A 16,598-nucleotide genomic window follows, 5' to 3' on the forward strand; every position below is an offset into this window, starting at 1 on the left:
GGCCAGTGTAGTACTATATTTAAGGGCCTGTGTAGTACTATATTTAAGGGCCTGTGTAGTACTATATTTAAGGGCCAGTGTAGTACTATATTTAAGGGCCTGTGTAGTACTATATTTAAGGGCCTGTGTAGTACTATATTTAAGGGCCAGTGTAGTACTATATTTAAGGGCCAGTGTAGTACTATATTTAAGGGCCAGTGTAGTACTATATTTAAGGGCCAGTGTAGTACTATATTTAAGGGCCTGTGTAGTACTATATTTAAGGGCCTGTGTAGTACTATATTTAAGGGCCTGTGTAGTACTATATTTAAGGGCCTGTGTAGTACTATATTTTGCAGTCAAATGTGATTTTCCTGTGTTTATTTATATTTTCAGTTACCAGTCAAAAGTTTGGACACAACTAATCATTCAAGAGTTTTTCTTTATTTTTTACTATTTTCTACATTGTAGAATAATCGTGAAGACATCAAAACTATGAAATACCACATATTGTCATGTAGTAACCAAAAAAGTGTTAAAACAAAAATTATTCAAAGTAGCCACCCTTTGCCTTGATGACAGCTTTGCACACTCTTGGCATTCTCTCAACCAGCTTCACCTGGAATGCTTTTCCAACCGTCTTGAAGGAGTTCCCACATATGCTGAGCACTTGTTGGCTGGTTTTCCTTTACTCTGCGGTCCAACTCATCCCAAACCATCTCAATTAGGTTGAGGTCGTGTGATTGTGGAGGCCAGGTCATCTGATGCAGCACTCCATCACTCTCCTTCTTGGTCAAATAGCCCTTACACAGCCTGGAGGTGTGTTTTGGGTCATTGTCCTGTTGAAAAACAAATGGGGATTCCACTCAGCACAAACCAGATGGCATGGCATATCGCTGCAGAATTCTGTGGTAGCCATGTTGGTTAAATATGCCTTGAATTTCAAATATATCACTGACAGTGTCACCAGCAAAGCACTCCCACACCATCACACCTCTTCCTCCATGCTTCACGGTGGGAACCACACATTCTGAGATCATCTCTTCAACTACTCTGCATCTCACAAAGACACAGCGGTTGGAACCAAAAATCAAACATTTGGACTCATCAGACCAAAGGACAGATTTACACCGATCTAATGTCCATTGCTCGTGTTTCTTGGCCCAAGCAAGTCTCTTCTTATTGTTGGTGTCCTTTAGTAGTGGTTTCTTTGCAGCAATTCAACCATGAAGGCCTGATTCACACAGTCTCCTCTGAACAGTAGATGTTGAGATGTGTCTGTTATTTGAACTCTGTGAAGCATTTATTTGGCCTGCAATTTTTGAGGCTGGTAACTCTAATGAACTTGTCCTCTGCAGCAGAGGTAACTCTGGATCTTCCTTTCCTGTGGCGGTCCTCATGAGAACCAGTTTCATCGCTTGATGGTTTTTGCGACTGCACTTGAAGAAACTTTCAAAGATCTTGACATTTTCCTGGATTGACTGACCTTCATGTCTTAAAGTAATGATGGACTGTCATTTCTCTTTGCTTATTTGAGCTGTTCTTGCCATAATATGGACTTGGTGCTTTTACCAAATAGGGCTTTCTTCTGTATACCACCTATCTCTTGTCACAACACCACTGATTGGCTCAAACGCATTCAGAAGGAAAGAAATTTCACAATTTAACTTTTAACAAGGCACACCTGTTAATTTAAATTAATTTTGAAGGAATTCAACCTCCCGAAGCTGGTTGAGAGAATGTTGAGATGCCAATAGTGTGTAAAGATGTCATCAAGGCAAAGGATGGCTACTTTGAATAATTAGTTTAACACTTTTTTTTAAAATTACTGCATGATTCCATATGTGTTATTTCATAGTGTTGATGTCTTCACTATTATTCTACAATGTAGAAAATAGTAAAAATAAAGAAAAACCCTTGAATGAGTAGGTGTGTCCAAACTATTGACTGGTAGTGTACATATAAGACATACATACACAGTGTATATTTATACGTACAGTATATATTTATACATACAGTATATATTTATACATACAGTATATATTTATACGTACACACTGTATATTTATACATACATACAGTATATATTTATAGATACATACATACAATATATATTTATACATACATACATACATACATACATACATACATACATACATACATACATACATACAGTATATATTTATACATACATACATACATACAGTATATATTTATACATACATACATACATACATACATACATACATAGTGTATATTTATACATACATACAGTATATATTTATACATACATACATACATACAGTATATATTTATACATACATACATACATACATACATACATAGTGTATATTTATACATACATACAGTATATATTCATACATACATACATACATACATACAGTATATATTTATACATACATACATACATACATACATACATACATACATACATACATACATACAGTATATATTTATACATACATACATACATACATACATACATACATACATACATACATACAGTATATATTTATACATACATACATACATACATACATAGTGTATATTTATACATACATACAGTATATATTTATGCATACATACATACAGTATATGTTTATACATACATACATAGTGTATATTTATACATACATACATACATACATACAGTATATATTTATACATACATAGTGTATATTTATACATACATATATAGTGTATATTTATACATACATACATAGTGTATATTTATACATACATACATAGTGTATATTTATACATACAATATATATTTATACATACATACGTACAGTATATATTTATACATACATACGTACAGTATATATTTATACATACGGTATGTATACATTTTTACACACTACGAGTTTTAGTATGTGCCACTAAAATGACTCTTTAGTATGTGCCCCTAAATTGACTCCATGTGCCAATACATTGACTCTTTAGTATGTGTCCCTAAATTGACTATTTAGTATGTGCCACTACATTGACTCTTTAGTATGTGCCACAACATGTACTCTTTAGCATGTGCCACCACATTAGCTTCATGTGCCACTACATTGACGTTTTAGTATGTGCCACAACATGTACTCTTTAGCATGTGCCACCACATTAGCTTCATGTGCCACTACATTAGCTTCATGTGCCACTACATTGACGTTTTAGTATGTGCCACAACATGTACTCTTTAGCATGTGCCACCACATTGGCTTCATGTGCCACTACATTGACTCTTTAGTACGTGCCACTACATTGACTCTTTAGTATGTGCCACAACATGTACTCTTTAGCATGTGCCACCACATTAGCTTCATGTGCCACTACATTAGCTTCATGTGCCACTACATTGACGTTTTAGTATGTGCCACAACATGTACTCTTTAGCATGTGCCACCACATTGGCTTCATGTGCCACTACATTGACTCTTTAGTATGTGCCACTACATTGACGTTTTAGTATGTGCCACAACATGTACTCTTTAGCATGTGCCACTACATTAGCTTCATGTGCCACTACATTGACGTTTTAGTATGTGCCACAACATGTACTCTTTAGCATGTGCCACTGCATTGGCTTCATGTGCCACTACATTGACTCTTTAGTACGTGAAGTTAATAACTTTGACTCACATAGACAGGAACCTATATTTCTCAGTAATCTGGATGAGTTAATATGACTGTTAGCTTTTATTCTCCCTCCAGATGAAGTCATGCAGAGACCGAAGAACCAAGGTAAATGGAACGAGACCGATCTGGACGTAGCATCTCATAAGAAGAAACCACACCACTCCTACGACAGTAAGGCCTCACACACACACACACCACTCCTACGACAGTAAGGCCTCACACACACACACCACTCCTACGACAGTAAGGCCTCACACACACACACCACTCCTACGACAGTAAGGCCTCACACACACACCACTCCTACGACAGTAAGGCCTCACACACACACACCACGCCTACGACAGTAAGGCCTCACACACACACACCACTCCTACGACAGTAAGGCCTCACACACACACCACTCCTACGACAGTAAGGCCTCACACACACACACCACTTCTACGACCGTAAGGATTCACACACACACACACACTCCTACGACCGTAAGGCCTCACACACACACACACACACTCCTACGACAGTAAGGCCTCACACACACACCACACACCACGCCTACGACAGTAAGGCCTCACACACACCACTCCTACGACAGTAAGGCCTCACACACACCACGCCTACGACAGTAAGGCCTCACACACACACCACACACCACTCCTACGACAGTAAGGCCTCACACACACACCACACACCACGCCTACGACAGTAAGGCCTCACACACACCACTCCTACGACAGTAAGGCCTCACACACACCACGCCTACGACAGTAAGGCCTCACACACACACACACACTGCTACGACAGTAAGGCCTCACACACACGCACACACACGCCTACGACAGTAAGGCCTCACACACACACACACCACTCCTACGACAGTAAGGCCTCACACACACGCACACACACGCCTACGACAGTAAGGCCTCACACACACACACACCACTCCTACGACAGTAAGGCCTCACACACACACCACTCCTACGACCGTAAGGCCTCACACACACACACACACACTCCTACGACAGTAAGGCCTCACACACACACACACACCACTCCTACGACAGTAAGGCCTCACACACACACACCACTCCTACGACAGTAAGGCCTCACACACACACACCACTCCTACGACAGTAAGGCCTCACACACACACACCACTTCTACGACCGTAAGGCCTCACACACACACACACACACTCCTACGACCGTAAGGCCTCACACACACACACACACACTCCTACGACAGTAAGGCCTCACACACACACACCACTCCTACGACAGTAAGGCCTCACACACACACACCACGCCTACGACAGTAAGGCCTCACACACACACACACCACTCCTACGACAGTAAGGCCTCACACACACACACCACTCCTACGACAGTAAGGCCTCACACACACACACCACTCCTACGACAGTAAGGCCTCACACACACACACCACTCCTACGACAGTAAGGCCTCACACACACACACCACTCCTACGACAGTAAGGCCTCACACACACACACCACTCCTACGACCGACCGTAAGGCGTCACACACACACACCACTCCTACGACAGTAAGGCCTCACACACACGCACACACACGCCTACGACAGTAAGGCCTCACACACACACACACACACCACGCCTACGACAGTAAGGCCTCACACACACACACACACCACGCCTACGACAGTAAGGCCTCACACACACACACCACGCCTACGACAGTAAGGCCTCACACACACACACCACTCCTACGACAGTAAGGCCTCACACACACACACACCACTCCTACGACAGTAAGGCCTCACACACACACACACACCTACGACAGTAAGGCCTCACACACACACGCACACACTCCTACGACAGTAAGGCCTCACACACACACACACCACTCCTACGACAGTAAGGCCTCACACACACGCACACACACGCCTACGACAGTAAGGCCTCAACACACACACACACCTACGACAGTCAGGCCTCAACACACGCACACACATGCCTACGACAGTAAGGCCTCAACACACACACACGCCTACGACAGTAAGGCCTCACACACACCACTCCTACGACAGTAAGGCCTCACACACACACACACCTACGACAGTAAGGCCTCACACACACGCACACACACGCCTACGACAGTAAGGCCTCACACACACACACACCACTCCTACGACAGTAAGGCCTCACACACACGCACACACACACCTACGACAGTAAGGCCTCAACACACACACACACCTACGACAGTCAGGCCTCAACACACGCACACACACGCCTACGACAGTAAGGCCTCACACACACACACACCACTCCTACGACAGTAAGGCCTCACACACACGCACACACACGCCTACGACAGTAAGGCCTCAACACACACACACACCTACGACAGTCAGGCCTCAACACACGCACACACACGCCTACGACAGTAAGGCCTCACACACACACACACCACTCCTACGACAGTAAGGCCTCACACACACACACACCACTCCTACGACAGTAAGGCCTCACACACACGCACACACACGCCTTCGACAGTAATGCCTCACACACACACACACCACTCCTACGACAGTAAGGCCTCACACACACGCACACACACGCCTACGACAGTAAGGCCTCAACACACACACACACCTACGACAGTCAGGCCTCAACACACGCACACACACACCTACGACAGTAAGGCCTCACACACACACACACCACTCCTACGACAGTAAGGCCTCACACACACACACACCACTCCTACGACAGTAAGGCCTCACACACACGCACACACACGCCTACGACAGTAAAGCCTCACACACACACACACCACTCCTACGACAGTAAGGCCGCACACACACGCCTACGACAGTAAGGCCTCACACACACACACACCACTCCTACGACAGTAAGGCCTCACACACACACACACCACTCCTACGACAGTAAGGCCTCACACACACACACACCACTCCTACGACCGTAAGGCCTCACACACACGCACACACACACACACCACTCCTACGACAGTAAGGCCTCACACACACGCACACACATGCCTACGACAGTAAGGCCTCACACACACGCACACACACACACACCACTCCTACGACAGTAAGGCCTCACACACACGCACACACACGCCTACGACAGTAAGGCCTCACACACACGCACACACACACACACCACTCCTACGACAGTAAGGCCTCACACACACGCACACACACGCCTACGACAGTAAGGCCTCAACACACACACACACCTACGACAGTCAGGCCTCAACACACGCACACACACGCCTACGACCGTAAGGCCTCACACACACACGCCTACGACAGTAAGTTCTCACACACACACACACACACACCTACGACAGTCAGGCCTCAACACACGCACACACACGCCTACGACCGTAAGGCCTCACACACACACACGCCTACGACAGTAAGGTCTCACACACACACACCTACACACCTGTTTACTGATAACATGGTACAGAGAAGAACTTAAACAAGGATTAACACACACCGGTGGTAACCTAGCACCTCCCTGTTGGTAACCTAGCACCTCCCTGTTGGTAACCTAGCACCTCCCTGTTGGTAACCTAGCACCTCCCTGTTGGTAACCTAGCACCTCCCTGTTGGTAACCTAGCACCTCCCTGTTGGTAACCTAGCACCTCCCTGTTGGTAACCTAGCACCTCCCTGTTGGTAACCTAGCACCTCCCTGTTGGTAACCTAGCCCCTCCCTGTTGGTAACCTAGCACCTCCCTGTTGGTAACCTAGCACCTCCCTGTTGGTAACCTAGCACCTCCCTGTTGGTAACCTAGCACCTCCCTGTTGGTAACCTAGCACCTCCCTGTTGGTAACCTATCACCTCCCTGTTGGTAACCTAGCACCTCCCTGTTGGTAACCTAGTACCTCCCTGTTGGTAACCTAGCATCTCCCTGTTGTTAACCTAGCACATCCCTGTTGTTAACCTAGCACCTCCCTGTTGGTAACCTAGCACCTCCCTGTTGGTAACCTAGCACCTCCCTGTTGGTAACCTAGCACCTCCATTTTGTTAACCTAGCACCTCCCTGTTGTTAACCTAGCACCTCCCTATTGGTAACCTAGCACCTCCCTGTTGTTAACCTAGCACCTCCCTATTGGTAACCTAGCACCTCCCTGTTGTTAACCTAGCACCTCCCTGTTGGTAACCTAGCACCTCCCTGTTGCAGAGACTGAGTGGCTGAGACCGTTGGTGCCAAACACCAACTGGAGAGAATCTAACCTGGATGGCCCTTCCCCTTCGAAGAAGGTAGGGTGTGCGTGCGCGTGCTCAGGTGTTTCTGTTTGTTAATCATCTCTCTCTCTCTCTCTCTCTCTCTCTGGTGTACTGTATTGACATGGAAAGTTGAATTGCTTAAATTGTCATGTATAACAATGATGGTCAGATTAACAGTATCTCTGTCTCTCTGCCCCCTCTTCTTTTCCTCCAGGACACCCTCCCTCGTTCCCACCAGTCCACCCACTCATCTCTCCCCCGTAACACCCGTATCACTGTTCCTCCCGACTCGTCCTCCCTCTACCACGCCCCTCCCCAACCAATCATATCCCGTATCTCCATCCCCCCCTGCTCCTCCTCCTCCCAGCCCCCCCGTCAGCACAGACCCATCCCTCTCTCCGTCATCATGCGGCTCCAGAACCCCTACTGGGCATCGTCAGCCCTCCACCCCCGGGCCCTGGGTACCGAGAGGGATATGGGTCTGTACCGCCATGCTGTACCCAGGGAGTATAGGGATTACCTGGAGTACAGAGAGTACCAGACCCAGCCACAGATCCAGCCACAGACCCAGCCACCGGCCCAGCCACAGACCCATGAGCTCAGGCAGCCAGCCTACCACGGGGAAGGTATAGTATCTAAACGAACATAGACTCTACTCTCATTATCTAACCACTTATGTGTGGTCACCCGTCTGTGTGTAAATTCTGTCCGTCCATCTGTGTGTTCTCTCTTCTCCCACAGTGCTGAAACCAGGTGATGTTGACATTGAGTTGGAGCGACTGGACCCAATTCATCAAAGTCCCATGGCCCCTGACCCAGCTCTCCCAGAGAAAGGGAGGGAGACAGAGAGAGGAGGAGGAGGAGAACCCCAGGCGGTGGCCCCTAGGCCCCTCAGCCCGTCCAGGCTGCAACCAGTGGTGGCTGCAGAGAGCCCAGATGTCCCTGACATGGAAGAGCTGCTTCGGATTCGCTCTGAGATCCCCCGGGCCCTGAAGAGACGCGGCTCTGTGACCCCTAACTCCAATCTTGACCCAAACCCTGAACCGGGGTCACAAGGTTAGGAAAGGACTTCTAATATACAATTATTTTGCATAAAGAATTTGACACAGAGGGAACCAGGGATGTGAGTGAGAATGACGGAGTGAATGGTAGAAACTAAGAAAGTTCACCACCAAACTGTTTCACTGTCGTTCTATTAATTGCAAGGTTTTATTTATTTAGTATATATCTACAGCCTCCCCGACTGATCACGTTATCAATGCTCGTCCTCTAGAATCTTCTGCTGATCACGTAATCAATCACGTAATCAATACTCATCCCGTAGAATCTTCTGCTGATCACGTAATCAATCACGTAATCAATACTCATCCCGTAGAATCTTCTGCTGATCACGTTATCAATACTCATCCTGTAGAATCTTCTGCTTATCACGTTATCAATCACGTAATCAATACTCATCCTGTAGAATCTTCTGCTGATCATGTCATCAATGCTCGTCCTGTAGAATCTTCTACTGATCACGTAATCAATCAAGGAATCAATGCTCATCCTGTAAAATCTTCTGCTGATCACGTTATCAATGCTCATCCTGTAAAATCTTCTGCTGATCACGTAATCAATACTCATCCTGTAGAGTCTTCTGCTGATCACGTAATCAATACTCATCCTGTAGAGTCTTCTGCTGATCACGTAATCAATACTCATCCTGTAGAGTCTTCTGCTGATCACGTAATCAATACTCATCCTGTAGAATCTTCTGCTGATCACGTAATCAATACTCATCCTGTAGAATCTTCTGCTGATCACGTTATCAATCACGTAATCAATACTCATCCTGTAGAATCTTCTGCTGATCATGTCATCAATGCTCGTCCTGTAGAATCTTCTACTGATCACGTAATCAATCAAGGAATCAATACTCATCCTGTAGAATCTTCTGCTGATCACGTTATCAATGCTCGTCCTCTAGAATCTTCTGCTGATCACGTTATCAATGCTCGTCCTCTATAATCTTCTTCTGATCACGTTATCAATGCCCGTCCTCTAGAATTTTCTGCTGATCACGTTATCAATCACGAAATCAATACTCATCCTGTAGAATCTCCTGCTGATCACGTAATCAATACTCATCCTGTAGAGTCTTCTGCTGATCACGTTATCAATGCTCGTCCTGTAGAATCTTCTGCTGATCACGTTATCAATGCTCGTCCTGTAGAATCTTCTGCTGATCACGTTATCAATGCGACGCTGGTATTATGAATTTGTTTAATTTTCTAAAGCTTCTGCATGTCTATACGATGTTGTGGTAACCTTGTGACCCTGACCCTGTCCCTAGCCCCTGTCCAACCCCAGAAGAAGCCAGCCACCCTGCAGCCGGACCACAATCACAAACAGTACAAACAGATCCTAAATAAACTTTTCCGGAGGAAGGGGTTGACGGGCCAGCAAGGGGGGGAGATGGGGAGTGACTACAGCTCCTCCTCAGATGGAGAAGGGGACAGCTCTACATCCCTCTCCCCTGTCACTAACCCTGTCCCTAACACTGGACCCAACACTGGACCTGCTTTGCCAGAGTACAGGGTATGACAGGACACATTATTTCTCTTTGCTTTCTGTTGTTGTGACTATTTTACAGTGAAATGTACAGTACCAGTCGAAAGTTTGGACACACCTACTCATTCAAGGTTTTTTTTATTTTTTTATTTTTAAAAACTATTTTCTACATTGTAGAATAATAGTGAAGACATCAAAACTATGAAATAACGCATATGGAATCATGTAGTAACCAAAAAAGTGTTAAACAAATCAAAATGTATTCTTCAAAGTAGCCACCCTTTTACCTTGATGACAGCTTTGCACACTCTTGGCATTCTCTCAACCAGCTTCATCTGGAATGCTTTTCCAACCGTCTTGAAGGAGTTCCCACATATGCTGAGCACATGTTGGCAGCTTTTCCTTCACTCTGCAGTCCAACTCATCCCAAACCATCTTAATTGGGTTGAGGTCGGGTGATTGTGGAGGCCAGGTCATCTGATGTTGCAATCCATCACTCTCCTTTTTGGTCGAATAGCCCTTACACAGCCTGGAGGTGTGTTGGGTCATTGTCCTGTTGAAAACAAAGGGTATTCCCACTAAGCGCAAACCAGATGGGATGGTGTATTGCTGCAGAATGTTGTGGTAGCCATTCTGGTTATGTATGCCTTGAATTCTAAATAAATCACTGACAGTGTCACCAGCAAAGCGCCATCACACCTCCTCCTCCATGCTTCACGGTGGGAACCACACATGCAGAGATCATATGTTCACCTATTCTTTAAAATTTTTTTAAAAAAAACTTTTATTTAACCAGGTAGGCCAGTTGAGAACAAGTTCTCATTTACAACTGTGACATAGCCAAGATAAAGCAAAGCAGTGTGTCGCAAACAACAACACAGCTTTACACATGGAATAAACAAACATACAGTCAATAATACAGTAGAACAAGTTTATATACAGTGTGTGCAAATGAGGTAAGATAAGGCAATAAATAGGCCATGGTAGCAAAGTAATTACAATATAGCAATTAGACACTGGAATGGTAGATGTGCAGAAGATGAATGTGCAAGTAGAGATAATGGGGTGCAAAGGAGCAAGATATATAAATACTGTATGGGGATGAGGTAGTTGGATGGGCTATTTACAGATGGGCTATGTACAGGTGCAGTGATCTGTGAGCTGCTCTGACAGCTGGTGCTTAACCTCTTGGATCTCTAGGGGCGCTATTTCATTTTTGGATAAAAAACGTTCCTGTTTTAAGCACAATATTTTGTCACGAAAAGATGCTCGACTATGCATATTATTGACCGTTTTGGAAAGAAAACACTCTGAAGTTTCAGAATCTGCAAAGATATTGTCTGTAAGTGCCCCAGAACTCATTCTACAGGCGAAACCAAGATGATACGTCAACCAGGAAATGAGCAGAATCTCTGAAGCTCTGTTTTCCATTGTCTCCTTATATGGCTGTGATTGCGCAAGGAATGAGCCTACACTTTCTGTCGTTTCCCCAAGGTGTTTGCAGCATTGTGACGTATTTGTAGGCATATCATTGGAAGATTGACCATAAGAGACTACATTTTCCAAGTGTCCGCCTGGTGTCCCTGCGTCGAAATTGGAGCGCAAAGCCAGGTGCAATTATTTTTCCATTTGAGAGCAAGGAGAAACCAGGCTTCCACGAAGAATATATCATCGAAGAGACATGTGGAAAAACACCTTGAGGATTGATTCTAAACCACGTTTGCCATGTTTCAGTCGATATTATGGAGTTAATTTGGAAAAAAGTTCGCGTTTTGAGGGCTGAATTTTCGTTTTTTTTTTTTTTTTTTTTTTTTTTTTTTTGGTAGCCAAATGTGATGTACAAAACGGAGCTATTTCTAATACACAAAGAATCTTTTTGGAAAAACTGAGCATCTGCTATCTAACTGAGAGTCTCCTCATTGAAAACATCAGAAGTTCTTCAAAGGTAAGTTATTTTATTTGAAGGCTTTACTTGTTTTTGTGATAGTTGCCTGCTAAATGCTAACGCTAATGCTAACGCTAAATGCTACGCTAGCTAGCTACTGTTACACAAATGATTGTTTTCCTATGGTTGAAAAGCATATTTTGAAAATCTGAGATGACAGTGTTGTTAACAAAAGGCTAAGCTTGAGAGATAGCATATTTATTTCATTTCATTTGCGATTTTCATGAATAGTTAACGTTGCGTTATGGTAATGAGCTTAGGTCTATAAATAGAATCCCGGATCCGGGTTTGGTCGTCGCAACAGGTTAAAGTTAGTGAAGGAGATATGAGTCTCCAGCGTCAGCGATTTTTGCAGTTCGGTCCAGTCATTGGCAGCAGAGAACTGGAAGGAAAGGCGACCAAAGGAGGAATTGGCTTTGGAGGTTACCAGTGAAATATACCTGCTTGAGCGCGTGCTACGGGTGGGTGCTGCTATGGTGACCAGTGAGCTGAGATAAGGCGGGGCTTTACCTAGCAGAGACTTGTAGATGACCTGGAGCCAGTGGGTTTGGCGACGAGTATGAAGCGAGGGCCAGCCAACGAGAGCATACAGGTCGCAGTGGTGGGTAGTATATGGGGCTTTGGTGACAAAACGGACGGCACTGTGATAGACTGCATCCAGTTTGCTGAGTAGAGTGTTGGGGGCTATTATGTAAATGACATCGCCGAAATCGAGGATCGGTAGGATAGTCAGTTTTACGAGGGTATGTTTGGCAGCATGAATGAAGGATGCTTTGTTTGCGAAACAGGAAGCCAATTATAGATTTAATTTTGGATTGGAGATGTTTGATGTGAGTCTGGAAGGAGAGTTTACAGTCTAACCAGACACCTAGGTATTTGTAGTTGTCCACATATTCTAGGTCAGAACCATCTCGATTTGTGATGCTGGACGGGTGGGCATTTGCGGGCAGCGATCGGTTGAAGAGCTTGCATTTAGTTTTACTAGAATTTAAGAGCAGTTGGAGGCCACGGAAGGAGAGTTGTATGGCATTGAAGCTTGTCTGGAGGGTTGTTAACACAGTGTCCAAAGAAGGGCCGGAAGTATACAGAATGGTGTCGTCTGCATAGAGGTGGATCAGAGAATCACCAGCAGCAAGAGCAACGTCTGCGTCTCACAAAGACACGGCGGTTGGAACAAAAAATCTTCGATTTGGACTCATCAGACCAAAGGACAGATTTCCTTGGTCTAATGTCATGTTTCTTGGCCAAAGCACGTCTCTTCTTCTCCTTAGTAGTGGTTTGTTTGCAGCAATTCAACCATGAAGGCCTGATTCACACAGTCTCCTGAACAGTGTCTTTTATTTGAACTCTGTGAAGCATTTATTTGGGCTGCAATCTGAGGCTGGTAACTCTAGTGAACTTATCCTCTGCAGCAGAGGTAACTCTGGGTCTTTCTTTCCTGTGGCGGTCCTCATGAGAGACAGTTAACTCTAATGAACTGATCCTCTGCAGCAGAGGTAACTCTGGGTCTTCCATTCCTGTGGCGGTCCCATGAGAGACAGTTAACTCTAATGAACAGATCCTCTGCAGCAGAGGTAACTCTGGGTCTTCCTTTCCTGTGGCGGTCCTCATGAGAACCAGTTTCATCATAGCGCTTGATGGTTTTTTGCGGCTACACTTGAAGAAACTGTCAAAGTTCTTGAAATATTCCTGGATTGACTGACCTTCATGTCTTAAAGTAATGATGGACTGTCGTTTCTCTTTGCTTATTTGAGCTGTTCTTGCCATAATATGTGCTTGGTGCTTTACCAAATAGGGCTATCTTCTGTATTCCACCCCTACCTTGTCACAACACAACTGATTGGCTCAAACACATTAAGAAGGAAAGAAATTCCACAAATAAACTTTTAGCAAGGCACACCTGTTAGTTGAAATGCATTCCAGGTGACTACCTCATGAAGTTGGTTGAGAGAATGCCAATAGTGTGCAAAGCTGTCATCAAGGCAAAGGGTGGCTAATTTGAAAAATCTCAAATATAAAATATATTTTGATTTGTTTAACACTTTTCTTTGGTTACTACATGATTCCATATGTTTTATTTCATAGTTTTGACGTCTTCACTATTATTCTACAATGTAGAAAATAGTAAAAAATAAAGAAAAACCCTGGAATGAGTAGTTGTGTCTAAACTGTTGTCTGATACTGTAGATGGAGCTTGAGTCCATGTAAGAAACAGTCTCATTGTCAGTGAACTGATCCAGTTAGTGGAAGGTTTTCACTAATAAGAGTCACATGCATTTTTAAACCAAGACTTCTTGGGCCATGTCTCTCCATATCGATGTTACTACGTCTGTATCTAATAAGGGAAAGTTAAGGTATTAAGTTGTGGTACTCTTCCATCCTCCCAGGGGTACAATTCCATCCTGCGTCGGGCCAGTCGGGAACGAGGGGATTCTGGTCAGAGGGCTCGGCTCAGCCCTCTGGTTCTACTGCTGGACGGGTCACTGGTGGGGGAACTGGACACGGTTCAGAGGGCCGTGCAGGAGGTAGGTGGAACTGGACACTGTTCAGAGGGCCGTGCAGGAGGTAGGGGGAACTGGACACTGTTCAGAGGGCCGTGCAGGAGGTAGGGGGAACTGGACACTGTTCAGAGGGCCGTGCAGGAGGTAGGGGGAACTGGACACTGTTCAGAGGGCCGTGCAGGAGGTAGGGGGAACTGGACACTGTTCAGAGGGCCGTGCAGGAGGTAGGAGGAACTGGACACTGTTCAGAGGGCCGTGCAGGAGGTAGGGGGAACTGGACACTGTTCAGAGGGCCGTGCAGGAGGTAGGGGGAACTGGACACTGTTCAGAGGGCCGTGCAGGAGGTAGGGGGAACTGGACACTGTTCAGAGGGCCGTGCAGGAGGTAGGAGGAACTGGACACTGTTCAGAGGGCCGTGCAGGAGGTAGGGGGAACTGGACACTGTTCAGAGGGCCGTGCAGGAGGTAGGGGGAACTGGACACTGTTCAGAGGGCCGTGCAGGAGGTAGGAGGAACTGGACACTGTTCAGAGGGCCGTGCAGGAGGTAGGGGGAACTGGAGACTGTTCAGAGGGCCGTGCAGGAGGTAGGTGGAACTGGACACTGTTCAGAGGGCCGTGCAGGAGGTAGGAGGAACTGGACACTGTTTAGAGGGCCGTGCAGGAGGTAGGGGGAACTGGACACTGTTCAGAGGGCCGTGCAGGAGGAAGGGGGAACTGAACACTGTTCAGAGGGCCGTGCAGGAGGTAGGGGGAACTGGACACTGTTCAGAGGGCCGTGCAGGAGGTAGGGGGAACTGGACACTTCCGAGGGCCGTGCAGGAGGTAGGGGGAACTGGACACTGTTCAGAGGGCCGTGCAGGAGGTAGGGGGAACTGGACACTGTTCAGAGGGCCGTGCAGGAGGTAGGTGGAACTGGACACTGTTCAGAGGGCCGTGCAGGAGGTAGGAGGAACTGGACACTGTTTAGAGGGCCGTGCAGGAGGTAGGGGGAACTGGACACTGTTCAGAGGGCCGTGCAGGAGGAAGGGGGAACTGAACACTGTTCAGAGGGCCGTGCAGGAGGTAGGGGGAACTGGACACTGTTCAGAGGGCCGTGCAGGAGGTAGGGGGAACTGGACACTTCCGAGGGCCGTGCAGGAGGTAGGGGGAACTGGACACTGTTCAGAGGGCCGTGCAGGAGGAAGGGGGAACTGAACACTGTTCAGAGGGCCGTGCAGGAGGTAGGGGGAACTGGACACTGTTCAGAGGGCCGTGCAGGAGGTAGGAGGAACTGGACACTGTTCAGAGGGCCGTGCAGGAGGTAGGGGGAACTGGACACTGTTCAGAGGGCCGTGCAGGAGGTAGGGGGAACTGGACACTGTTCAGAGGGCCGTGCAGGAGGTAGGGGGAACTGGACACTGTTCAGAGGGCCGTGCAGGAGGTAGGAGGAACTGGACACTGTTCAGAGGGCCGTGCAGGAGGTAGGGGGAACTGGACACTGTTCAGAGGGCCGTGCAGGAGGTAGGGGGAACTGGACACTGTTCAGAGGGCCGTGCAGGAGGTAGGAGGAACTGGACACTGTTCAGAGGGCCGTGCAGGAGGTAGGGGGAACTGGACACTGTTCAGAGGGCCGTGCAGGAGGTAGGTGGAACTGGACACTGTTCAGAGGGCCGTGCAGGAGGTAGGAGGAACTGGACACTGTTTAGAGGGCCGTGCAGGAGGTAGGGGGAACTG

At 46.4% G+C, this 16,598-nt stretch overlaps 1 protein-coding gene across 1 annotated transcript in view; it reads left to right on the forward strand.

Moving 5' to 3' along the window:
- Window positions 1-16,598, forward strand: part of LOC139382989 (protein phosphatase 1, regulatory subunit 13 like) — a 69,240-nt gene that overhangs the window by 49,934 nt on the left and 2,708 nt on the right. The window contains exons 5-10 of the mRNA XM_071127277.1: window positions 3,703-3,798; window positions 7,840-7,919; window positions 8,101-8,512; window positions 8,628-8,942; window positions 10,222-10,466; window positions 14,772-14,909. Of these exons, the coding sequence (XP_070983378.1) occupies window positions 3,703-3,798; window positions 7,840-7,919; window positions 8,101-8,512; window positions 8,628-8,942; window positions 10,222-10,466; window positions 14,772-14,909 (1,286 nt within the window). The remainder of the gene's footprint in view (window positions 1-3,702; window positions 3,799-7,839; window positions 7,920-8,100; window positions 8,513-8,627; window positions 8,943-10,221; window positions 10,467-14,771; window positions 14,910-16,598) is intronic.

Source organism: Oncorhynchus clarkii, chromosome 24, assembly GCF_045791955.1.
Source record: "Oncorhynchus clarkii lewisi isolate Uvic-CL-2024 chromosome 24, UVic_Ocla_1.0, whole genome shotgun sequence".
Taxonomy (NCBI): domain Eukaryota; kingdom Metazoa; phylum Chordata; class Actinopteri; order Salmoniformes; family Salmonidae; genus Oncorhynchus; species Oncorhynchus clarkii.